Source organism: Rutilus rutilus (assembly GCF_951802725.1).
Source record: "Rutilus rutilus genome assembly, chromosome: 6".
Lineage (NCBI taxonomy): Eukaryota > Metazoa > Chordata > Actinopteri > Cypriniformes > Leuciscidae > Rutilus > Rutilus rutilus.
In genome coordinates, this window is record NC_140214.1 from 41,067,418 (window position 1) to 41,094,770 (window position 27,353).

The 27,353-nt window shown below is 41.2% G+C and overlaps 1 protein-coding gene across 2 annotated transcripts; it reads left to right on the plus strand.

Annotated features, from left to right (window-relative positions):
* The first annotated feature begins 5,812 nt into the window (after positions 1 to 5,812).
* Positions 5,813 to 27,353, plus strand: ccdc13 (coiled-coil domain containing 13). Of its 2 annotated transcripts, XM_084412418.1 has the most exons (15): positions 5,813 to 5,917; positions 6,820 to 7,027; positions 13,584 to 13,732; positions 14,824 to 14,966; positions 15,040 to 15,120; positions 15,201 to 15,314; positions 16,558 to 16,662; positions 17,456 to 17,611; positions 17,695 to 17,871; positions 18,935 to 19,141; positions 20,314 to 20,396; positions 23,527 to 23,667; positions 24,872 to 25,000; positions 25,087 to 25,144; positions 26,039 to 27,353. In XM_084412418.1, exons 2-14 carry the CDS (start codon positions 6,822 to 6,824, stop codon positions 25,112 to 25,114), a joined length of 1,719 nt encoding a protein of 572 aa, XP_084268544.1. In that variant the 5' UTR covers positions 5,813 to 5,917; positions 6,820 to 6,821; the 3' UTR covers positions 25,115 to 25,144; positions 26,039 to 27,353. The 2 variants fall into 2 exon arrangements, with proteins under 2 accessions (XP_084268544.1, XP_084268543.1); XM_084412417.1 differs by lacking the exon at positions 25,087 to 25,144 and having other exon boundaries at positions 24,872 to 25,024.

Below are 27,353 nucleotides of genomic sequence, written 5' to 3' on the forward strand. Positions count from 1 at the left end.
CTCTCACGCCACACATCATGGTCTCACGCAGAGAGAAATCTTGCTTCTGATGATCTCTTGAGGCTTGGATGTGGAGTCAGTCACATTACATCTCTACTGTATAACTCATTATCGAAGAATTGAATTTATACAGAGGGTATAAAATTACTAATTCATACATAGTAATAGTTCATAAATATTCTGTTCATTTAAGATTTATTTGTCCTCACTATGGTAAAACAATAGCTACACAGTATTTCTCCAGATGTTTCCCCACTTTGTGATAAATGTCGGATTGATGAGGCCGCTCTGTTGCACAATTATTATCTCTGTTCTCGGCTAATTCCATTCTGGACTGATAATATTTTACAGTGTATCGGAGCCTGATCCACATCTGATGATATTACTGGCAATCTTGGATAAACTCATTTCACTTTAAAAATGCCAACAACAGTCGCTGTCCTGTGGACTTACAGTTATTGCTGCAAAGAAACTTATTCTAAGGTTCTGGATAAAGACAGAGACATCAGCTGTTAAACTTGGGTTGGAAGAAATGGTTAAGATACAGATTGGATAATTTCGATTAGATCTGGTTTCCTCTCCTCTGTTATCTTGATAGCAAGAAGAGCACAGTTTGAGCTCATTAGTGTGGCAGGACTTCATCTCGAGGGAGGGATTATCTGTGCAGTTTAGATGGCTGATTTGTATGCTGGTTCAGTGTACGTGCTGTTTTCATTTAGCTTTCCCTTCTTCTTCTTTGTTTTGTATATATATATATATATATATATATATATATATATATATATATATACATTCATACATACATACACACATATATATATATATATTGTAATCAGGAGAGTTAAGCAACAATAACTGTTGGATTGTTGGATTCCTCAATTAAAAAAGATTAACAAATCTTTATTTTTAGAAATTGGGATGCTATTGGTATTGCACTAGAGAGACAGTTACTGTATTTAAGAGTAATGAGCAACTCTGAAAGTATTTTCTTCACACTTAATACTCAAAAATAATGTTATTGAGAGTAATTTTAATTTTCTAATTGAGATTCTAAAAGAAGAAATAAAAGTACAGAATACTTGAAACCTTGTTCATTTATGTTATTCCCTGGATAATATATTTGTTTTTCCCCTGATGATGTTATATGATTGTAACAGCACACTCAGTTCTGCTCTAGTGTAAATATTTATAAGGATGGTGTCAATTTCAAACCATTTCGAGACTGATTCAGACCCTGACAATGTTAACGAATAAGAGGATTGTCCAGAACGGATTTCATTCAGACTTTACAAGCACGGATTCCACAGGACGTTTCACATTGGTATGTTTTTTGTAATTTTACTATAGATACAATGTTATCCACCATTTAATCATGATAGTAGTCAGAAAACTATGGCAATACATACAGTAATCGATTACAAAACCATGGTTTATTTTCCTAAGGAGCGTTGAACAGCCTTACAAAAGTGAGAGCTTACAGTAAACAAGCTGTTCTCCATAAAATGTGCTGATAAATGTTGGGGATATAATGTTCAAGTTCGTCAGCCTGTCACACCACGGTCTGAGGGAAACATGAGCACAAGACCTTGCACAACTTCCTCCTGATTTCATGTTCATTCACGCGCTCCTTTGCCTATATAATCTTTAAGCTTATAAGGTCAAGCGTATTTGGATTGCTGTCCACAGTGGAGGGGCTCGAGGAAGCAGCTTCAACTTGACCTTAGATAAACCCCCCAGTGGGACGACTAATGCTTAGATTATGAGTATGGTGGCAAGATGCCTAAATTATGCAGGTGGAGCTGGGGAGGTGGAGGGACGCCAGAGCAAGGTGAGGCCAGAGCAAGGTGAGGGTGAGGTCAGAGTAAGGTGAGATCAGAGTAAGGTGAGGACAGAGTAAGGTGAGGGTGAGGTCAGAGTAAGGTGAGGACAGAGTAAGGTGAGGACAGAGTAAGGTGAGGTCAGAGGTAAGGTGAGGTCAGAGTAAGGTGAGGCCAGAGTAAGGTGAGGACAGAGTAAGGTAAGGCCAGAGCAAGGTGAGGACAGAGCAAGGTGAGGGTGAGGTCAGAGTAAAGTGAGGACAGAGTAAGGTGAGGACAGAGTAAGGTGAGGTCAGAGTAAGGTGAGGACAGAGTAAGGTGAGGCCAGAGTAAGGTGAGGCCAGAGTAAGGTGAGGACAGAGTAAGGTGAGGCCAGAGTAAGGTGAGGCCAGAGCAAAGTGAGGGTGAGGTCAGAGTAAGGTGAGGACAGAGTAAGGTGAGGTCAGCATGCGCGTAATTTGCACGGGGGTTACGGGGGTCATGACCCCCTCAAAAATCAGATCCAGCTAATATAACCCCCCCCCCCCCCAATATCATCACATCATTCAGATTACAATAAATATGAAATATTCCGAATTAATACTTTTGTTCGTTTTCTTTATTAATTTCATTTGCCAGCAAGAAAGATAGTAGCCTATCATATTAAAAAAAAAAGCTGTAATGTACCCCCGCCCACCGCACCGACTAGCCTACTTGGTATTACCCAACCCGCTTTCTCTACCAAGTTTGTTAACAATTTTGCGCAGTCGCTGGGATGAATGGTTGGAGAAGCATGCTAACGGATGGAAAGATGAAAAGGACACTGACACCAGCCAAAAAGAGGAAAAATCCTGACCAAACGGAGGTACCCCTATATTAGCTCAGCGTTTCTCAAAGTGTGGGGCGCGGGCGCGGCCCACTGGTGGGGAATAGAGCCATGACAAGTGGGGCGCGACAAACAGGATTTGTGCCCAACTTTTTAATTCCTTTATTTATTGACCATACACTCAAAACAAAACAAAGACACGTTTAAATGTAAGCCTTACTTAACCTTTACATACGTAAGTTTAAAAGTTTTTCAAGGCGACCGTTATTGATCGTAGTATCACTTTATGGTTCCCATGGAGACGCGTCATTCATTGCTTGTCACACCGCAGCCACGCTGAATGACTGATGATCTGCTTTTATTTCCTTTTTTATTCAAAATTTCACAAATTTGTTACCTATAGCAGGATATATATGATATTCCGATTGTCAAATATGTGCAAGTGGATGTGTTTTGTTGTTCAAACACCTTTATAACGATCGCGTTAGTTGAGCTGTATGCGCAACGTATTTTAGGTAACGTTATCTTATTAAAATACCTAAAAAAAAAAATACGTACATTATTAGGAATTTACCACCTCCGGCTCAATTTGAGATTATTATTATTTATTTTTATTATTATTATTTTGTTCTTTTTGCATGGAGTTTGCAAAGTGACAAAATGAATCAAAGCACAACTAACGTTAGTCCACACTTGTATTTTCTCAGTTTCTGAATTTTATGTTATCAGAGGCTAAATGCAAACACACATTTTTTTTTATCTACTTTTGAGTCTTATTTCATGCAAAGTGATAATATAATTGCACTTTCATTTTCTCTATTTGAAAGTTTTTAATGCTGTTCAGGGCTCCAGACTAACTTTTTTCACCTCCGTCCTGGAACCGTCCTGAAAAACGATTTGAACCGTCCTAAAGTGAATGTCAACCGTCCCAAAATAAACATGTTGTTTCTGTACTTTGTTATTATCATCTATAGTTGTTAGTTGTTAGTCACATAACAAAAACACCATTAAAATGTTTATGATATATAGTATTATATTTATTTAGCTCCATTCAAAGTAATTATCTGTAAACAGGTAAAAAACAGATTTAATAAAAAAATAACAGGAGTGTATGCTGTAACATGCAGAATTTATTTTTATATATTTTTTTACATATACGAAAATTAAGATAAAAATACATACAGCTCAAAACGTTTTGGAGTTGGTTGGATTAAAAAATAACTAATAAATACTGGTGACAACATATCTAAAAAATATCATCATTCTTTATTCTTTCAAGCAGCAGACATATTTATTTGTATGAATTAAATATAATGAATTATTATTAAAGCTATTAACGAGCAGTGAATGCTTTTCTCTTTTCCTTTTGTTGCTTGATCAATACACAGACCGCACTAGGTTTATTACCCACTGTCACTTAAAGACGTCGGATCATGTCCAGTGACGTGCGCTGATGCACATCCAATACACTCAAAACTGTTTAAGACATAACCAACATAGTTTACGTGAATACTCTCCAAAACGGACATTTCGACATAATGTTGTGTGTATTTGTCCATTCAGACACGAAAGAGAGCTCAATTCAGTACTCGCGCGCATGTTACCTTGGCTTTTACACAAGAAAATTATTCAATAAATAAATAAATAAATAAATATGCCGCGAGTTTAACCCCCCCAATGGTAGACCCAAAGTTACGCCCTTGGAGGTCAGAGTAAGGTGAGGTCAGAGTAAGGTGAGGATAGAGTAAGGTGAAGGTGAGGTCAGAGTAAGGTGAGGCCAGAGTAAGGTGAGGCCAGAGTAAGGTGAGGACAGAGTAAGGTGAGGTCAGAGTAAGGTGAGGTCAGAGTAAGGTGAGGACAGAGTAAGGTGAGGCCAGAGTAAGGTGAGCGGCTGCTTATATGCTCCGGCAGTTAGTTGAAAGATTAGACGGGTTCACTCCTCCCGAAATACGTTGTGAACTTCAGTCATTAGTTCGATGATATATCACCTGTGCCTGGCTTGTTAGAGTGGGTGTGGTTGTATACATATAAGACCAGCATTTGTTTGTATCTTTGCTCAGTCTTGAATTTCTTAGGCAGATCGATTGTGTATGCCTGTATGGCTGATTGTACTTTGCTTTATGTTATTGGACATTTTGTCAGCATTAAGTCATTGTGGATCTACACCTTCTTCAGTGGAGAACCGAGTGACTGAGTCTGGTTTCCCCCAAGTCACTGAAGGAGTTTTGCCCATTTGGCTTTTGGTTTGCTTACTTAGTTGGGGACATTTAATATTCATCATTATTGATCTGTCTGCATTGACACCATTATATGAGAACTGAACTGAGCTGGACGATGACATCACTGTTTTCTCCAGAGCAGCTATATATATATATATATATATATATGAACTAAATTAATAACTTTTTTACAACAGAAATGTACCATCACTGAACTTACTTAAGCTGGATATGACGTTATCATATCACTGTAAAGCTGCTTTGAAACAATCTGTATTGTAAAAAGCGCTATATAAATAAAGGTGACTTGACTTCAGCCCTGCTTTTGAATTTGTGTGTGTGTTTATTCAAGGACATTAAAGATGACTTGTTTTCCTCAAGTCCTGTGGTTCTCTGTATTTTGGGCCCACACTGCTCCAGAAGTGGTTAGTGCTCTGGTTAGGAGTCGGACCAGTAACACACTCTGGGTTCGAGCGCCGGTCGTGAACCACCATTATGATGGACCAGCAGAGGCGGAGCAGATTCATGGAGCCTTTAGCAAACCATATGACAACGGTGGACTCAACTGTTTGGGATTTTGTAACATTACAGAATATATTTAAGGTTAACTTTAGAGAGATCCATGTTCCGTCTGGACCTTCATCCTCTCCCATACGTTCTCAAACTCTGATGGTATTTTCTTAGTAGCAAGTTTAATATCAGAGTCAGTGAAACTATTTGAATTTCATCACCACTCCTTTTTCTCATCAGGTCGGCTACTGTATCCTGACGAAACCGGTCCCGAGAACCATAGACATAATAAATTAAAATACCAATAGCCTATTTATTATGTATCTGACGAGAACAGCCGCGGATGTCCAGTGACTCTCCGGAGGATCTCAAACAAAACTCATCTCTGCGCGCGGGTCCGGGCAACGCGTTACCATGGAGACGGTCGCGTAAACAAACGGACGGGAAGCGCTTCGCGAATCCTTCACTATCTCTGTTACTCTGTTTTTATAAATTGACTTAAAAAACATATCACTTCCAAAACCAAATCTTAACTAGGCTGACGGAAATCTTTCTAAATTCGTCCGGTAAGTCTTAAACTGACTGCGTGTTGAATCATCTCAGGACTGCAGCTAGTTAAGAGTTTGTATGATAAAGATTAAACGTTAATTTGTCTCAAATAATCGATGATCTTGCTCTAATATTATACATATGCAAGGAAGCTGATAGTGGATACAAAATAATAAATATTGTTTTACTTGCATTTTATTTGCAGTTAGCACAATACAGCTCACAGTGCTTTACAGTGGTTTCAGATTAGAAAACATTAACACAAAGTCAACATAAAACTAAAAACGAAATAACACATCAATAAAAAAGGTAACACTTTACAACAAGGTTCATTAGTTAACAGTAGTTTATGTATTTACTAACATGAACTAACAATGAGCAATACATCTGTTACAGTATTTATTAATCTTTGTTCATGTTGGTTAATAAAATCCAGCTGTTCATTGTTTGTTCATGTTAGTTCACAGTGCATTAACTAATGCTAACAAATACAACCTTTGATTTTAATCATGTATTAGTAAATGTTGAAATTAATATTAACTAAGATTAATTAATGCTGTGGAAGTATTGTTCATTATTAGTTCATGTTAACTAATGAACTCTATTGTAAAGTGTTACCAGAACATCTATAAACTAGTTCAGAACGACGCACAAAGCTTGCTGTGTGACCTGCGTATGTAAATAGGCACAAACTGAGTTATGTTAAACATAATATTAAAAAATAAATAACACATCAATAAAAATATACAACTAGCCTAACGCACATAGATGAGTAAGAGCCACAAAGTCACGTTGACAGACAGAAGTGAATCCCACAGATATGTGTCTGAAGCAGGGTCTGTGTCCTCTGTAACTGCATTAGTTCTCACACACACATGTGTGGTGTGTGTGTGTGTGTGTGTCTCTGATCTTCTCTCAGTGATGGACGCTGACGGTGACGGTGAGGAGATAAAGCAGCAGCTCAGGCTTCAGTTTCAGGCTCTTCAGGAGCAGCAGGAGCACAGGAGACTGCAGATGAAGAAGAGCAGATCCAGGGCTCCTCCTCCTCCTCTTCCTCACAGCGGCCTGGACAACATGAACCTCACCACACAACAGGAGGAGGATGAGGAGGAGCGGTTCAAGGCCAGGTGACTGAAATACATCATAGTCAGTCATGACAGAAATGAGACCTGATGTAATTAATCATTGGTAATTGAGCAGATGTATTCAACCTGAGGTTGAGCAGCTTGTTTAACCCCCTGGTACTCTTCGCGTGTCTGTCAAAAATGACAGATTTTTTTTTTTTATTTATACTATATTTTAGTTTGATAATGTCTTTTATTTAATATTTTGTAGTTTTAGGGGATTTTATTAGTCTAGCTATCACCAGACCAAGCTCAATCTTTTAAGATTGAACATTAGTCTGGGGAGTCTGCTCTGTATTTTCTACCGCACAAGAGGCGGGATCAACGGGCGTAGTTCAAATGACTCTGTACGCAATTGGATAGTCCTTCAACCAATCAGACCAACGATCCGGGTGACGTACTTTGCAGTGAAAACTCCAGGCAGGAAACGTGTCAACAAACGTGTTGGTTTGTAGCATTGATCAGCGGTTTGCAGAAGCAGGAAAGGCATCCAGCGATTTCTGAAACATGAAAGTGAGTGGTACTTACACCCACTCGAGTGATTTGTTTGCTAAACTAAAGAAGCCATTGAGCATCGAGAGGTTACAAGGAATTGGATTGGATTAAACCCGCCAATAGCGCGTCAGGTGGATAAGCCAGTTTGTGATTGGTCCCCGCAGATTTGTAAGGGAAGTAGGATAGAAGAATGCACAGGTTTCCAGCCTGAGCTGCAGGGAGAAGTCAGATCAGGCTGGGTTTACCCTGTCTAGCATTTTATGGTACTAAATTATATTTACGCTGTATTTATACTCCAATTATTCAAGTTTTGAGCATAAACCTGAACATTTAATTTCCAATTTAAACTGTAGGAAATCTTGAATGCTTTAGAGCTCAGACTTAAGTGTGATCTCTTTTCAAAGACGACACTTGGCAGATTATTGCTGAAGTGATTATTAAGGTGACTGACACATGAGCAATGACTTCACAGATATGTGATTATTACCAGAACTACATCATAGTCCATCATGACAGAAATGAGACCTGATTTAATTATTCATTGGTAATTGAGCAGATGTATTCAACATTAGACGTACGGTAGGTTGACAGCTTGTTTAAGGGTCATGAATCAACCCTACTTAGGGAACCTACATCCGTTTGTTTGTTTTCATTCCAGATCTTTTCAAACCAAGATCTCACTTTAGTTAACATACTTTTTCAGATGTTACCTTTTGGTAACACTTTAGTTTAGGGTCCAATTCTCACTATTAACTAGTTGCTCATTAGCATACAGATTACTATGATATTGGCTGTTTATTAGTACTTATAAAGCACATATTAATGCCTTATTCTGCATGATCATATTCTACATCCATTAATCCCATACCTAAACTACCTTAATAACTATTAATGAGCAGTAATTAGAAGTTTATTGAGGAAAAAGTTGTAGTTAATACACTACCAGTCAAAAGTTTTGAAAAAAAACTTGAAGCACATGTAAAATCAGTCCAATGGTGTGGCGGAACGTCAGATGCGGGTGACGTCACGAACCTGTAAGCTATAAAGCCTGCTCGAAAACAGAGAGCGTCAGCTTCGTAAAGTCTTAAGTAGTCGCTGACAGGCATGAAGGAGATATGGCAAGGTGACGTAACGCTCGTTCAGGGAACCGAGGTTACAGTCGTAACCTAGGTGTTCCCTTTCAAGGGAACTTGCGTTGCGTCGAAATTGATGCTATGAGAACGTCTATACCAATGCCACCATAGCTACGAGTGTCTGTCCAGTGTGAAATCAAGCGAGCAGCTCTAAGACGACAGCACCTGAGACCCTGGTGTAGAGTCCAAGTCCAGAAAGTAAAATCTGACGAAAGTGTGCGGTGAGGACCATCCTGCCACATCACAGACGCCTTGAAGAGAAACTCCTGATATAAGGGCCTTGGAGGCCGCCATACTCCTAGTAGAGTGAAAACGAACAGCCATAGGGGAAGGCTGTCCGGCCTGCTTAGATGCGGGGGACCCCTAGCTTACCCCTAGCTTAGGGGACCCGAAACACACAAACAACTGTTCAGTTTTACGCCACAGGGCAGCTCTGTGGCCATAGGCATCTATCGCCCGGACTGGGCAGAGCATATTATTATTTTCCTGGTCCGAATTCTGGAAGGGAGGAGGACAGAAGGCCAGCAGAACAATAGATCTGACCACATTAGTGGGGACCTTAGGAACATGGATGAAGGAACGTTTTAACCATGCCAGGTGCAAATTCCAAGCACGAGGGAGCAACCGACAGTGCTTGCAAATCTCCTATTCTTTTAAGAGAAGAAATGGCGAGGAGGAACAAAGCTTTCAAGGTCAAGAACTTGTCAGGAACCTCCTCTATTGGCTCGAAAGGCCTTGAAGGACAATGGCCAAATCCCAAGTCGGCACCCTTGTACGAGCTGCAGGCCTTAGCCTCAGAGTGCCACGGAGGAAACGAGATACCAAAGGGTCCTTCCCCAAAGACATTCCACCCAAAGGAATGTGGTAAGGACCTATGGCCGCCACATAAACCTTTAAAGTGGACGGGGTTAGACCTGCAGTGAACTGTTCCTGCAGGAACTCCAGCACTGTACCAACTGGGCCGTAAACTGGGTCCAACTGACGATCACTACACTATGAAGCGAAGACTCTCTACTTCAAGGCATAAAGTTTCCTCCTGGAGGGAGCTCTGGAATGTAGAATGGTCTCTACAACCTCAGTTGAGAGACCTGTCCCTATGAGCTGGGCCCCCTCAAAGGCCAAGCCCACAGGTTCCACAGTTCTGGTCGGGGGTGAAACAGCAAGCCCCCTGCTTGGAACAGAAGGTCCCTTCTGACGGGTAGCTCCAGTGGAGGCCCGTCGAGGAGAGACACAAGATCGGGGAACCATACTCTGCCCGGCCAGCGCGGGGCTATAAGAAGTAGGCGGACCTGGTCCCTGCGAACTCTCTCCAGAACTCCCAGGAGCAGAGCAATCGGGGGAAAAGCATACAAACGTAGCCTCGGCCACTTCTGTACCATAGCGTCCAGTCCCAGAGGAGCTGGATGTGTGAGGGAGAACCAAAGTGTACAGTGAGAAGTCTCTCGAGACGCAAACAGATCCACTTGTGCTTGGCCGAACACCCTCCATATCTGCTCCACCACCTCTGGGTGGAGCCTCCATTCCCTGGGCCTCAGCCCCTGTCTCGACAGAATGTCTGCTCCTAAATTCTGGGCCCCAGGGATGTAAGCTGCTCTGACTAATAATAGCTTCCACAAGAGGATTTGGCGTGCCAGTTTGCATAGTGGGCGTGAGCGCAAACCCCCTTGATGATTCATATAGGCGACTACCGATGTGTTGTCTGTGTGGACAAGAACATGGTGTCCCCTGAGATCTGTGAGGAAATTCTTTAGAGCAAGAAATACAGCCAACATCTCCAGACGGTTGATGTGCCATGAAAGATTGATGGTCCTTCCTCAGACCTTGATCTGAGCGACCCTCTAGGATCGCTCCGCAGCCCGTGAGGGAGGCATCCGTCATTAGCAACTTGCGATGACAAGAAGCTCCCAACACAGGACCTTGGGACAGGAACCACAGTTTCTTCCACATAATCAGGGCACGTAAGCATCGCCGCGTGACCTTGATCATGCGAAAGAGGTTGCCCCTCAGGGAAAACCCTCTGGTCCTGAGCCACCACTGCAGGGGTCTCATGTACAGCAGTCCAAAAGGTATCATGTTGGAAGCTGCTGCCATCAGACCCAACAGTCTCTGGAACTGTTTGACAGTGAGTGACTAGCCTAGCTTTATACTTTTCACAGCCGAAAAGATGGACTCTATACGTGCCAGTGACAGGCGTGCCTGCATTGACATTGAGTTCCAAACAACACCTAGAAAAGTGGTCCTCTGAAGTGGAGAAAGCACACTCTTTTTGGCATTTAGCCGTAACCCCAACTCTTTCATGTGGGCGAGAACGACATCTCGATGCCAAACCGCCAACTGATGCGACTGAGCTAGAATCAACCAATTGTTGATGTAGTTCATAATGCAAATACCCTGAAGGCGCATGGGCACCAGAGCTGCATCCACGCATTTGGTGAAAGTGTGGGGTGATAATGCTAGGCTGAATGGAAGAACTCGATATTGGTAAGATTTTCCCCCGAAAGCGAACCTCAGGAACTTCCTGTGACATGGAAGGATGGAAATGTGGAAGTATGCGTCCTTGAGATCTATCGTGACAAATGAAAGATCCTCGGATCTGATCTGTGGTACAATTTGTCTCATTGTTAACATTTTGAACTTTAGTTGCATAACAGACTCATTTAGAACTCGAAGATCCAAAATGGGACGCAACCCCCCCATCCTTCTTTGGAACTATGAAATACCGGCTGTAAAACCTGATTTCCCTGTTGGAGGGATGTACATATTCTATGGCCCCTTTCTCTAACAGGGTCTTCACTTCTTGTTCCATAACCAGAACCTGCTACCACGGTGGGTAGGACCCCCATAAACCGAGGCGGGCGAAACCCAAACTGTATTTGATACGTGAAGGATCATGTGACACTGAAGACTGGAGTAATGATGCTGAAAATTCAGGAATAAATTACACTTTACTATACAGTATATTCACATAGAAAACAGCTGTTTTACATTGGAATAATATTTCATTACTGTTTTTGTTTGTTGTATTTTTAATCAAATAAATGCAGTCTTGGTGAGCAGAAGAGACTTCTTTTATAACATTAAAAATCGTACCGTTCCAAAACTCTTGACTGGTAGTGTAGTGATAACTGGACCCTAATCTAAAGTGTGACCTTCCTTTTATACAGTGTAAAATACAGCTGTTTGTGAATGTAAAATATCAGTTAAGTTTCAGAGCTCAAAGTGCAGATAAATAAAGTCATTGTCTCCTAAAAGAAAGAAGTGATTCTGAACTGAAACGAGTCGTCAGTAATTCCAGTCTCACTTCCTGCTTGTATCCACTTACTCATTTTTCATTGGCTGTCGGTGAACAACGTCTTCTTTGCCCCGCCCTCAAACACTAGTTGTAGTAGTTAGTGATGGGAGAAACTAATCTTTTCGAAACTTTGAATCAATTGAAGGAATTGATTTATTAACTGATTCCCTGTTTGGAAGTGCTGGTAACGCCACTCGCTGGAGACCCCTACTGGTCAGAACTGTGTAAACGCCACACGCTGGAGACCCCTGCTGGTCAGAACGGTGTAAACGCCACACGCTGGAGACCCCTGCTGGTCAGAACGGTGTAAACGCCACTCGCTGGAGACCCCTGCTGGTCGGAACTGTGTAAACGCCACACGCTGGAGACCCCTGCTAGTCGGAACTGTGTAAACGCCACACGCTGGAGACCCCTGCTGGTCAGAACTGTGTAAACGCCACTCGCTGGAGACCCCTGCTGGTCAGAACTGTGTAAACGCCACTCGCTGGAGACCCCTGCTGGTCGGAACTGTGTAAACGCCACTCGCTGGAGACCCCTGCTGGTCGGAACTGTGTAAACGCCACTCGCTGGAGACCCCTGCTGGTCGGAACTGTGTAAACGCCACTCGCTGGAGACCCCTGCTGGTCAGAACTGTGTAAACGCCACTCGCTGGAGACCCCTGCTGGTCAGAACTGTGTAAACGCCACTCGCTGGAGACCCCTGCTGGTCGGAACGGTGTAAACGCCACACGCTGGAGACCCCTGCTGGTCGGAACTGTGTAAACGCCACTCGCTGGAGACCCCTGCTGGTCGGAACTGTGTAAACGCCACTCGCTGGAGACCCCTGCTGGTCAGAACTGTGTAAACGCCACTCGCTGGAGACCCCTGCTGGTCAGAACTGTGTAAACGCCACACGCTGGAGACCCCTGCTGGTCAGAACAGTGTAAACGCCACATGCTGGAGACCCCTGCTGGTCAGAACTGTGTAAACGCCACTCGCTGGAGACCTCTGCTGGTCAGAACAGTGTAAACGCCACACGCTGGAGACCCCTGCTGGTCAGAACAGTGTAAACGCCACTCGCTGGAGACCCCTGCTGGTCAGAACTGTGTAAACGCCACTCGCTGGAGACCCCTGCTGGTCAGAACAGTGTAAACGCCACACGCTGGAGACCCCTGCTGGTCAGAACAGTGTAAACGCCACTCGCTGGAGACCCCTGCTGGTCAGAACAGTGTAAACCAGACCAAACATGCAGAAAAACCTTCTGCAGACCAACTGCAAATGTTTATTGAAGGTGTAATATATTAAATGCAATTAAGAAATCATCTGATACCATTAAATATCAAGTGTCTGTATAATATGTGTTATTTTATTAATTTGTAGGGCTTGTTTTTTGGAGAGCCTGGTTAATCATGCCAATAATAGACTATTAACTATATCTCTGTTTTTATTAAAAGACGTGTCATTAAAATGTCTATACGTGTACAACACTTTTTAAAAACCACATAGACACTGGTTCACAGAGATCATCATCACTAGCAGTGAACCATTGAACTTTCAAAACAAATCCAGTCTGGGTCGTTTCACGATTCCACCACACGCTCAACACATTTACCATGTGTTCATGCCATGTGTTATTAAAGAGTGACTGTACTGTGATTCAGAGTGATCGAGGATGAAAACCAGCAGTTGCATGATCGCCTGAGGGAGTTGAGAGATGAGAACGGCCGACTCCATAAACTGCTGAGTGAGAAAGACTTCGAGCTCAAACACCTGAAGAAGAAGAGAGAGGAGGACAGGCTGGCTCTAGCAGGTACAGTACATCTGCACTGCTCCTAGAGCCCAACAAGATATCAACACACTTACAGCACACTGAGAAGTAGATTAATGTCATTGTGTTGGATGTTAGAAGAAATGGGCAAATAGTCTCTTCTGCTCACAGAGGCTGCATAGTAAAGTACTAGTAAAGTAAATTGAAATATTATTACAGTGTAAATCAGCTGTTTTCTGTGTGAATATATAGTAAAGTGTAATTTATTCCTGATCAAAGCTGAATTTACAGCATCATTACTCCAGTCTTCAGTGTCACATAATCCTTCAGAAATCATTCTAATATTATGATTTGATGATCATAAAACATTTATGATTATTATCAGTGTTGAAAACAGTTTCATATTTCGGTGATACATTTTATTTTTCAGAATTCTTTGATGAATAGAAATGATGAAATCAAAAGAACAGCATTAATTTGAAATATTAATCTTTAGTAACATTATAAATGTCTTTACTGTCACTTTTGATCAGTTTAATGCATTCTTGACAGTTATTTCAGTTTTTTATTTTAGTTTTATCAATATTTTGAATCGACTTTTAGTTTTTATGTTAATTTTTTGTCATTTCTTTATGTGCTGCTGGTCCAAGGCAACATTTCTAATTTTCTTTTAGTTTAAGGTTTTCAAATAATATTTACATTTTATTCTATTTCAGCTTTATTTCAATTAACATAAATGTTTAAATAGTTTTAATGATAATAAACCTATGGAAGCTTGTTTCTGTCACAGAATAAAACATTTTAAAAGGTAATTGGGACTTTTTATTGCAAAACTTTGAGTTATAAAGTCAGAACTGTGAGATATAAATTCACAATTGTGAGAAATTAAACTTACTTTTTTCTCAGAATTGCAAGTTTCTATCTCACAATTCTGACATTATAACACACAATTGCGACTTTATATCACTCAATTCTGAGATAAAAAGTCGCAATTACCTTTTTTACTTTTTACTCTGTGGTGGAAACAAGCTTCTTGTCATATCTTAAGTGCCCAAACAGTGTTGTGGGCCACTGAATATCTGTCTGCTAAATAATGACTGTGACAATCCTTTATATATATTTTTTTTACCAAGGAACTGCTGGTTTGGCAGGAGATGCAGCGGCAACCAAAATTGTGGAAGTGTCAAAAAAGAATAGAGAATTATCAGCTGAAATAGAGCGAGAGAAGACCAAAACTAAACAAGCAAACAATCGGCTCAAAGAACTGGAGAAAGAGGTAAAGTAGAAACAGAACTGTTAACTTGAAAGTTGTTCTGCTCAGTTCATCATCATCTGTCTTATTATTGTAGCTTCAGGCCACACTGTTACTAAATCCTGCAAAGACGACCAACAAAACCCAGACTTCAAGGGCTGTGAACGACTATCTTGAGGTATGGTGTCATTACATCATTCATTATCTTCTGGTACATGATTAGACACTGGTAACTCTTTCTAAATGACTTTATTCCAGAACAGCCCGGTAGTGAAATCACTCCAGGAGAAACTCTCTGCAGCACAACTCAAAATGGCTGAATACCGGAACCAGATCCAGACCTTCAAGCAAGAGCTGAGAATAGCTCACAAGGTTTGTGCTGAAGCAATCCTGCCAGTGTGTGTGTGTGTATGTGTGAGTGAGTTAGAGAGAGCAACATGACTCAGTCAAGTCACCTTCATTTATATAGTGCTTTTAACAATGTAGACTGTTTCAAAGCAGCTTTACAGAGATAATAGGAGATTACAGTAACAGAGATTGTTCTGGTTTTACAGCAGCTCTAGAATAAAGTTATTGTCCAGCTAAAGTTAGTTTTGATCGATTCACTTCCGTCGCAAAGATCATTATCGGTGTGAGTGTGTGTTGTCAGGTGTTGAGCTGTGAGGTGGGTAACCAGTGCGAGTGTGTGTTGAGCTGTGAGATGGGTAACCAGTGCGAGTGTGTGTTGAGCTGTGAGGTGGGTAACCAGTGCGAGTGTGTGTTGAGCTGTGAGGTGGGTAACCAGTGCGAGTGTGTGTTGAGCTGTGAGATGGGTAACCAGTGTGAGTGTGTGTTGAGCTGTGAGATGGGTAACCAGTGCGAGTGTGTGTTGAGCTGTGAGGTGGGTAACCAGTGCGAGTGTGTGTTGAGCTGTGAGATGGGTAACCAGTGTGAGTGTGTGTTGACAGGTGTTGAGCTGTGAGGTGGGTAACCAGTGCGAGTGTGTGTTGAGCTGTGAGGTGGGTAACCAGTGTGAGTGTGTGTTGAGCTGTGAGATGGGTAACCAGTGCGAGTGTGTGTTGAGCTGTGAGATGGGTAACCAGTGTGAGTGTGTGTTGTCAGGTGTAACCAGTGCGAGTGTGTGTTGTCAGGTGTAACCAGTGTGAGTGTGTGTTGTCAGGTGTTGAGCTGTGAGGTGGGTAACCAGTGCGAGTGTGTGTTGACAGGTGTTGAGCTGTGAGGTGGGTAACCAGTGCGAGTGTGTGTTGAGCTGTGAGGTGGGTAACCAGTGTGAGTGTGTGTTGAGCTGTGAGGTGGGTAACCAGTGCGAGTGTGTGTTGAGCTGTGAGATGGGTAACCAGTGTGAGTGTGTGTTGTCAGGTGTAACCAGTGCGAGTGTGTGTTGTCAGGTGTAACCAGTGTGAGTGTGTGTTGTCAGGTGTTGAGCTGTGAGGTGGGTAACCAGTGCGAGTGTGTGTTGAGCTGTGAGGTGGGTGACCAGTGTGAGTGTGTGTTGTCAGGTGTAACCAGTGTGAGTGTGTGTTGTCAGGTGTAACCAGTGTGAGTGTGTGTTGTCAGGTGTAACCAGTGTGAGTGTGTGTTGTCAGGTGTAACCAGTGTGAGTGTGTGTTGTCAGGTGTTGAGCTGTGAGGTGGGTGAGGACGTCAGTATTCAGCAGATTCTGTGTAACCCAGGAGGATGGAGAGGCCGATCTCAGCAGATCCTCGTCCTGAACAACAGAGTGAGTCCACATGCTCTCATCCACCGGTTTCAGATGATCATTTATAACTCATCTGTTACACATGTTAGCTCTTGTGCTGTGCTGGAAGTCCTTTACCCGATTTGGTGTTCCGGGTAAAAAAAATTGCCGTCTTTTAAATTGCTTGTAAATCTTATGCTATATTATCACCAAATAATTGGATTCAACCTTTTTGTCAACTTTTTTTCTTTTTCAGTTAGCAGAGGTTTTGTGTTTCTTATGGTTGGCTGGTTGATCACAGGCTTCACTGATCTGAGCTTATGCTCTTTTGAAGTGAATACGCAGAGGAGTGTAAACTCAGATCAGCGAGGCCTATGGTTAATCAGTTCCAAGAAGAAACACAAAACCTCTGCTAACTGAAAATGATAACAAGTTGACAACAAGATTGAATCCAATATCTGGCCATAACACAGCATCATGAGAGATTTATAAGCAGTGTTGTGTAGGCTGGTTATTTTTCACCGGGAACACCACAAGTGTAATGATGTGAAAATAAAACTCAAAAAGTACAAACCATATAAAAAATTGTATTATTACTTTTTAACTAAACACATACATATACATTTCCATATAACATAGAAAACAAATAACAAAAAAACAGCTTTATTAAAATCTTTTTGGGATAGTTGTTATAACCTGTGTGAGAAAAGTCAGTAAGCTTTAGTCCAATGCAATTACATTAACTTGCATTTTCTGGAAAAAGAATATCTAAAATGATATCATTAGAAAACATGACAACAGCTGCACACTAAAGAAAGCATTATATTCACTGAAGGTGCGAGACCTGGAGCAACAGCTGAGCCAGTCGTGTCACAGTAGTGAGCAAGGCCTTGAGGAGGAGATGAGGAGAGCAGGAGGCCTCGTGAAGACACACGACAGGAACATCAGCCACATCCGTCACATGGAGCGGGAGAAGAAGGAGGCGCTGGAGGTTCAACACACTGATCTTTACAGGCCTGAGTCTGGCGTAACTCTTCACATTACACACACTCTGATCATGATGTGTGTTTTCAGAAGCTCACTGTGGATTATGAAGTTCTGCTGGAAGAGATCTCGGATGTGAAGAAGAAACTGGAGGGCTCTAGAGCCAGGAACAAAGTGTTGAGCACAGAAGTCAAAGCCCTGAAGAGCCAGATCAGCACTCTGCTGGAGAAGGGCAAACATGACGACGAGCTGGTCCACGCTTTACTGGTGATGACTGACTCTTACATTATCATACCCTTTCATATATATATATATATATTGCCATTTGTTTGAACATTAAAACAATAAAATAAAACAAACAAATGAGAGGAGTCTATAATGATAGCTTTCCTCTTTACTGCCACATTATAAAGGTCTGATAGGGGAAGCTGCGAGACCCCAGTAATCTTAGATGCCTGCTTAATAATTCTTGATCATTTCTTCTTATTTTCAGCTGAAAGTAAGCTATACCAAGAAACAATGTTAAATGTCATGACTGATTCCACAAGTGACCGATACACTGTTGTCATAATGTCTAACATTAAATCCTTTCAACCGTCTCAGAAGAAATAAACGCTGACGAGCCTTCTTGCAGACACAGCTCACATGTTGTGCAAAGGACAGTCGGCTGTCAATCACACTACCTAAATATGTGCAGGATTCAGCCTGTTCCACTTCCTGCTCCCCTAACCTAAGTGGTTCAGAAAGAGATTTTGGATGGACGAAACAGTTCACATTGTGTATTTAACTTTGCTACTTTACCAGAGTTATTAGTTGTTTTGCTGGAATATAAGATCTGCCTTATATACTATACATGTCCAACACAAAAGAGCTGGGTATAGTTCAATCATCCCATGTTGTCTGATCCACTTTTGTAAAAGTCTCTTAGTTTCCTTTTAACTACGCATGTCAGTTTTCCAGGGCAAGGTTGCTGGTCATTTCTTTAAACCATTGATTAGGGGAAGGTCCTCAAGTAAAGCAGTAGCACGCTTGGCCTGAAGCAAACTAAAATCAATTAGTTTGCGCTTTCTTACATTCACCTCCAAATTTACTGGGTAAATATGAAATAGACAAAGAGGGACATTTTCTTCAATCAATTTACCAATCATAAGAACAATCTCCTTCCAAAATCATTGAATCTCATTACACTCCCATATACAGTACAATGGAATTATGATTCCGTACTCAAATACACAATTTATAAACTACTGCTCATTTGTTTTGTAGGAACACTTCTAAAGAGATAAATGAAGTGAAGCAGATGATGTAGAGTATCTCGCTCCTCCAACAGAAGCAGCAGTCGCAGTGGCAGGCCATGTTCGGGCACCTCAGCCAGACGGGCCACCAGCGCGAGGAGGCCCAGCAGGGCCTGGAGATGCAGCTGCACAGTCAGGCCCAGCAACACGCCTCCCTCATCCAGCAGCTCAAACTCATGGTGTCGGAGAAGGAGAACAAGGTCGAAGAGCTGGAGCAGGAGATCCAGCAGCTCGCCCTCCAGGTACAACACATCTGATCTGATCCGGGGTGCGTTTCCCGAAAGCATCGTTAGCCAACTATGGTCGCAAGTTCTGTCGTTATCAGCAGTTCAACGAGTCGTGTTTCCCGAAACTATAATTCTAACGAACATTCGCAAACAGCATCGCAGAGTTGTGTGTTTGAAGCGACAGATCTCAACATGTGGTTAGAAGCAGAGTTTCTTGTGTTTATCACATGTGGACTCAATAAACCCTTATCTTCAGCAAAATAAGCAAGCTGACAGTACAATCTTTATCTTTTATTTAGAATACATACAAATGTCGTTTACGTCTTTTAGTTTGTCAAGAGATTTAAAGTGTCGTTTTTGAAGAGTGCGCATGTGAGAACGAGCTCTAGTGTGTAAGAATGAGCCTTTGATTCAATCCGGAAATAACGACTAATTTGCGTCAATACGGTTTAGGGAAACAGTCAAGTCAAGTCACCTTCATTTATATATAGTGCTTTTAACAATATAGATTGCTTCAAAGCAGCTTTACAGAGATAATAGGAAATTAAAGTAACAGAGATTGTTCTGGCTTTACAGCAGCTCTAGAATAACGTTATTGTCCAGCTAAAGTTAGTTTTGATTGATTCACTTCCATTGCAAAGATCATTAGTTATTAACTTAGGGGCCGCTAACACGACACCGCTCTAACAGGAAACCCTTAACGCGCTCCGGCTGCTCATCCGCACAGCAACAGTGCCTGGGGCTCGAGAATGCAAACCCTGAAACAGGTTCTGAGGTGCAAGCCTTGAAAAATGTAGAAAAAAATGATCTTCAAAAACGCAAACCTGTGTAAACTCTGACGGCGTGCACATGTGTATTACGTGTTTAGCCTACAGGGATGCGCATTTGAATATATATGTGTGCAGGCGTGTAGTCTTTCTTTACAAATTTACCTCAACTAATTACATGTCTGGCCTTAAAAATCTATAATACAGAATTATTTGTCGCTTCCACATAGCCATGTGAACCGGATCTATTTTGACAACGTTTTATCGGTACAGAGGTGAAGGGAAGACTGTCTAGCTAGTCGATTCCTTCAACGATGCATCGTACTATTGTAGTGAAGCAGCGAGTTACGGCAAACACACCCCTGATCTGATCAGCAGTGCTTTCTTCCTCGTGTGTGTGTGTGTGTGTGTCTGGTGCAGAGGCAGTGGGAGAGTAAAGGCCAACCCAACATCGGGCCTTTGACATCACGGCAGGAGAACAGCAGGGAGTCCAGCTCGGCCAGGTACTGACAGTCGTAGAGCCAGTTTCCCAGTGGACAGCTAACCTTCTCTCAAAGTTATCAACAAACCTTCTTCCAGGAACATTAATAGAATGTTTGATTAAAATGATCTGGGGCCGTATTCACAAAGAATTTTAAGGCTAAAAGTAGCTCCTAACTGGCGAATTTAGGAGCAACTCCTAAAAATAATGGGCGTGTCACTCCTAACTTTAGGACTCCTAATTTTTTTGACTAAGAGTAATTCACAAAGCATTTTAGCCCTAAAAGTAGCACCTAAGCCTGGGACAGCTTAAAGGAAGTCGAGAGGACTCCTAACTCACTAAGACCTTCACAAACCGCTTTTTGTGGCATTTCACGTCGCGATGTTTTGAAATGCGTATGCGACGGCTACAGGAGCTTCCAATCGCGAGGGAACAATTTTGCATTGTAGGCATAACTAGGGATGCAATAACGCCACCAACAACAACCAAAACTATAGGCTACTCATTCATTGCATGTAAACTAATGCTAATGTAATGTTTGATTGTGAATCAAATTAAAATGTTCTTTTCTTTGCAAACGTAGGCAGAGGCATATAGTGACAGATTAATTCAATAATGTTGCAAAGATATTGCATCAATCCATATGTTTCATTAGGCTACTAGGCTATTTGTTTTGCCTTACTGTTTATTCATTTAGGCTATTTATTCAGTTATTCATCATCTTCGTCCTTCGCACTACTTGTGTAGCGCACGCATTCTCAGACCTGTCACCTGTCACTCATCATCGTAGGGGAGGTGTTTGGAATCATTCCCGCGTTACAATCATCAGCCAATCAAGGTGGTCACTTCAGTCAAGCTTGTGCATGAGTAATGACGTCATCCATAGCAACGAAGACTCACTCTTAGTTTAGGAGTTGTCATTTTTCTTTACTAAGAGTAGGTCTGAAAGGCGTTGTGCATAACTTTTAAGAGAAAACTCCTAGCTAAAATCTTTTAGTGCGATTTAGCAGTACTCCTAGTGGTAAGATAAAATGCTTTGTGAATACGGCCCCTGGTCTTTAATTAAGGTTAGCACTAAAACTTTATATATCATTCATGGAAAACACATTTCTGAAATGTTTTAGTTGGACGTTTGTCTAATGTTTTTTAGACAACTACTTGTTTCAGAACGTTCAGAGAAGCAGAGGTGGACAGTAACAAAGTACATTTACTTGAGTACTGTACTTAAGTACACTTTTTGAGTATCTGTACTTTACTTGAGTATAGTTTTTTCGGGAAACTTTTTACTTTAACAGGCCATTTGAAAGACAAATATCATTTTTACTCCACTACAATTCTGTCAGGTCCTTGAGTAGAAAGTAGTAATGTCAGTCAGGGCATGATTTTGGCTGCAGGGACCCGCAGGGGTTGCATTTTGGCTGGAAATAGTTGATGTTGACTGATGTTGGTTTCTGACGTCAACACGATTTTCGTTTTCAACCACAATACAACGTCTGTCCAGCGTTGGAGTTTAAAAAACCTGATTTTCATTTTCAACGTTTGGTCTTCTAAATGCGGATTTTGTTATTGTTTTTGTGCACAGTAAGGCTAACATATTCATACTAAAAGCCAAAAAAAATTAAATATGGCACTATTTTAGGGAACAGCCATTGGGGTGTCCGACACCATTGTGGACATTATTGAGTGCACTTATTCAATCTTACATTCAATCCCACTACTGGAACAAATAAATGTGAATAATTGATATGAGGGTAGGCAGGCATAGATTCAGAGGCATAAGGTACTGTAAGTATTACACACAACAATGCAACAATAATAAAACAATGCACTGAAATTTATTTTTGATACTTAAATACTTTTAAAAACAAGTACTTCTGTACTTTTACTTCAGTAAAAATCGGTCTTTACAACTTTTACTTGTAACGGAGTAATATTTGACCAGTAGTATCTGTACTTTCACTCAAGCAAGGAAGTTGTGTACTTTGTCCAGCTCTGCAGAGAACATTCCAGAGTAACATTCCAGTAATGACTGAAGAATGAGACAGTGGAATATTCCCTCAATGTTTGCATAACCAAGAGAAAAAGGTTGAAAACATTTAAAAAACTGGACATTTTGAACATTCTGGGAACATTCTGAAATAATATTTTCATTACATAATTGGAACATTTACATTTACATTTAGTCATTTAGCAGACGCTTTTATCCAAAGCGACTTACAAATCAGGACTAAATTAAGCGAGTCATCATGAAGAGGCAAAAGACAACAACAACGCAAGAAGTGTTCAGAATACGAAGTTCATGCATTATTCAGAGTAGCATAGAAGTGGGATTTTAAGGGAAAGTTTTTTTTTTTTTTAATTTATTTATTTATTTATTTTTTTATGAGTTTAGGTGCTCATGGAAGAGATGGGTTTTCAGCTGTTTTTTGAATGTTGTCAGGGATTCAGCATTCCGGATGAGGGTGGGGAGAGTGTTCCACCAGCATGGAACTGTGAATGAGAATGATCTGGAAAGTGATTTTGTGGCTTTCTGTGATGGAACCACGAGACGTCGCTCGTTGATTGATCGTAGGCGTCTGGTGGGGATGTAGGCTCGTAGGAGTGAGTGAAGGTAGGAGGGAGCTGAGCGTGTGATAGATCTGTAAGCAAGCGTCAATGCCTTGAACTTGATGCGAGCAGCGTTAGTAAAAGTTCTTAGAATATATTTTTGTTAGCTGTATTATACAAACCTTTTGCCATTAAAAACTAATGTCAGGATTGACTAAAGACACACAGTGAGAAACTAGCGCTGAAAAGGCATGGACAGATATTTTTGCGTCTGTCCTTATTTCATTTGCATTTGTAGGAGTTTCCCTTTCAGAGCCACAGAGAACAGAGAGTGTGTGAGATTATCTGGTTATCATCGGCTCTATGCTAACGTTCCACTCCTGCCAGCTCTTTTATGGCATAGCGCTCTCAAACTAATGTGCCTTGTTTAGTAAATCTGGCCCTTAGTCTACAACAATAAATAAACTGTGATATTCTTTACTGTCATCAGTATGCCGACCAAACTATATAATGATTTTATAAATTAAGGAACACCTACACACTGTACAGTATCTGGCGCTGTCTAACACAGCATCATGAGTAAAAAGCATTGCGTGTGATTCCAGAGAAGCGCGGGCGGCCTGTCCGGAGTGTGTTGTTAAGATCCCATCACTCCAGGCTCAGTGTGTGGAGTATAAGACTCTGTTTCAGGCTGCTAGTGTGGAGAGAGACCGACTGCTGGAGCTCACCAAGATACAGCACACCAGGTACACCACAACTACAGTATTAGCCAAGATAAATATTAAACAGTGAAAGGAAAATCCATTTTTGAGGATATTTTAAATTTGAGTAAAAAAGAGGAAACCTTCATAATATCTTTGAGGATAAGCAAGAGCAGCAATTATTTGATCCAGACTTAAATGATAAAAACACAAAAAAACTAATTATTTTAGATTTTTCCAAATAAAATAAAAAATCTGCGGGATTTTAATAATGCGAGATTGCCGTGCTGCTCCTTTTATACCCACGCGGTGGAGCGGAGTTGCGCTATGCAAATGGCATTGGTTTGCCATTGGCTCGTTTTCTAGAACTTGAAGGTGATAGGCTTCTAAGCGAAACCCCCATTTCGTCATTCACTGGGACCGAAAGGGAACTGATTTGACCTCAGTCTCAAAATTAATGATTAACAATGATAACTGGATAATTCTTCAGTTATTTCAGAATATGTTGCTCAGTTTTTTATTAAGTTTTTTATTTGTATTCTGGCTCATTGGCTACTTCCAATATTGATACTTTTCAAAAGAGCTTTGATAGTGATACCAAAAATAAAGTGTGCTAAAGAAATGGACATTGAGGAGTTAACATGATAAAAGATAGTCAGTCTCCAGGTGATGACGGCATGACACTGAACTTTTATAAGACTTTTTCTAAAGAACTTTCACCCTTTCAATATTAATTAGTATTTGTAGAAGCAATACACATAGGTGAACTGCCCATAACATTGATTATAACAATGATTCCCAAACCTAATAAGGACGAGTTATTTAGTGGATATTGGAGGCCTATTAGTTTGCTCAATAATGACAGTAAGTTGTTAGTAATGATTTTTGCCATGAAGAGTAAAGCAAGTTTTAGACAGAATGACTCGATATAGGACAGTCTGGTTTTATGCAAGGCTGTCATATCAGGAACAATATTAGACTTGTGTATTGATGATGCTGATGATGATGATAGGTTTATTATTATCAAGCTGTTTTGGAGATATGTTTTTGACAGCGGTTAAAGCATTGTACAGTGGATGTAATAATTTGGCCAAACATGCTCATGGTCCTCACAAAGATTTAATATTAATATTCAATATCGATTTGATATTATTGGAGGTAATAGGCAAGGATGCTCCCTCTGCTGTTGCACACATGTAACTGCAGTCATGGACGCTGCACTTTCTCCCCTTGTCAATGTGTTCTTCAGGGAAGAAGAGGCCAAGCGTCAGTGTGTGGAAGCAGAGCAGAAGCTCCGAGAAGAACGACAGCGCTCGGTGTCACTGGAGCAGCAGCTGGAGAAAGCCAGACTCCTCAACACCTCAGCGGAGCAGCACAGGTCTCGAACGTGCACTGAAAACAGGTTACGGGCCAGAGAATACTTGATTAACTAGCAATCTGTTGTCTTTTCTTGCTTTGCTGTAGGAAGCTCGTCTCCCAGAAGCCTCTCTGAGGGCGCTCAACTCACTGAACTCAAAGCACAGTATGTCTTTCGTTCCTGAATGTTAGAATATTAACTAGTGTTCATTTTGGTAACGAAAACTATGAATGTTTGTTGAAGACCTTTTTTTTTTACATGACTAAAGCACGGCCGTTTACTTAATCTTTGTGATCTGGCCACCAGTGCTGAAGAAGCGCAGATGAGCTGAACACACAGACAAACACGTGAGCTGGAGTTCAGTGTAGGGATGGGGAAATGAAGCCTCATAAAGCACTGATTCAAAGATGCACAGCTGCGAGAGTAACAGCGCCACCTGGTGGATAGCTAAAGATAAAGCAGACAAAAGTGTGTGGAAGAACCTGATGAAACAGACACACTCCATAGATAGAGTCTGTGTGAGTGTGTGTGTGTGTGTGAGTGAGTGTGAGTGAGTGAGTGTGTGTGTGTGTGTGTGTGTGTGTTAAATTTCTCCCTCTGCTAAATTCATTCACCCATTTAAGTGTGGTAATAAATGCTAGTATGAAATTATCTAATTTAATATAATGTAATAGAAGATTAATGTACACATATATGATTAACAGAGCTGCATATGGCAAGTATTTTGCCTGAAATAATTAGTATTCTTCATATTACCTGCATGACTCTTCAAGTAAGATCTGGGGTTTGAATTTTCCGACACACAAAGCAAATCTTGCACGTGATTGGACAGAAATTGAGGCTTCGTTTGTGGTCAATCATGTGACTCTGTTAAATCAAATACACTGGAGATTGTGCTCGATACGTAACATCATTATTTGAACTAATATTAGAAATTTCACTGTTTTAGAATCTGAGAGAAGTTTCTTGTTTTACCAGTTTTCATAATGTAGAGAGTGTGTTCATTTATAGGATAAATAGCCTACAGTGAATCACTGGTACTGTATGTTGTCCGTGCAGGCTGGCGCTGCAACTAGAAGAAAAGGAGACCTTGAGAACCGCTCTGAAGAACAGCTTGAAGGAAGAGAAAGAAGACTAGCAACTCTACAAGGACATGATGACCCGAGCGAGACAGAGCTTCCAGCAGAGCCACAGAAAGCCTGAGCAGGGGACGAGATCAGAACCAGAGACTAAACTCAGTCTATGATGTTACACACACACACACACACACACACACTCACTCACTCACTCACTCACTCACACACACACTCACTCACTCACTCACTCACTCACTCACTCACTCACTCACTCACTCACTCACTCACACACACATACACATGCACTCATACACACACACACACACACACACACACACACACACACACACACACTCACTCACTCACTCACTCACACACACACACACACACACACACACACACACACACACACACTCACTCACTCACTCACTCACTCACTCACTCACTCACTCACACACACATACACACACACACACACACACTCACTCATACACACACACTCACACACACTAAATTACTTGTTTCATGGCACCCAAACTTCATCAAGACTTCATCAATCGAACCAGCATTGTTTGGTAACGAGAGATAATATAAATGAGAGAAACGATTCATGTTTCAGAAACTGTTGGAGGAAAAGTTATGAATAGAAAATAATAATGATGAGAACCTGTAAATAGTTGTTAGATGCTATTCATACTTGCAGTGGCAGATACTATTTGCACCTATTATAAAACGGTATGCAATTATAACAACATATTCTGTGTATATGATTATATATGTATATAAAAACCATAAATGGATGCTGCCTTATTGACCCACGCAGGGCCGTGCAGAGACCTCTGGAGGGGCAGGTGCTCAAAGTATAAAAGGGGGGCACATGGAACAAGGCTTTAAATGGGGCTGTGTTTTTCCTGGCTTAAAATGAGGCGGAGGTGGTAAAATCCTAATAATGTATTTTAATAATAAGATAATAAAATGTGTATTTTTTTTGTAGATCATCATATAGCCTAATGTGTTTCCCACATCATTTTTGTGGGTGGAGCTTGGTACCTCTAGGGGGGTCTGGGGGCATGCCCCCCCGTAAGAAAATTTTGTACATTTTAAAGATAAATTCATTAATCTGGTGCACTTTGAGTCACCCGAATCTGCCCGAATCCACTGTTAAAAATAAATAATCCACCCGCAAACCGCCCATATTCTTTGATTTAGATATCTGCATCTGATCATCACATTACAATTATTCAAATTCTCAGTGTTAAGCATGATAGTATGGTAACATATCACACTGAAGTAGGCTG

Bases quoted from the DNA above. Each gene is read 5' to 3' on its own strand.
- ccdc13 (XM_084412417.1), top strand. From the start codon at position 6,822: ATGGACGCTGACGGTGACGGTGAGGAGATAAAGCAGCAGCTCAGGCTT. The intron at 15,121-15,200 runs GTATGGTGTCAT...ACTTTATTCCAG, and splicing joins CTGTGAACGACTATCTTGAG to AACAGCCCGGTAGTGAAATC. The intron at 17,612-17,694 runs GTTCAACACACT...GTGTGTTTTCAG, and splicing joins AGAAGAAGGAGGCGCTGGAG to AAGCTCACTGTGGATTATGA.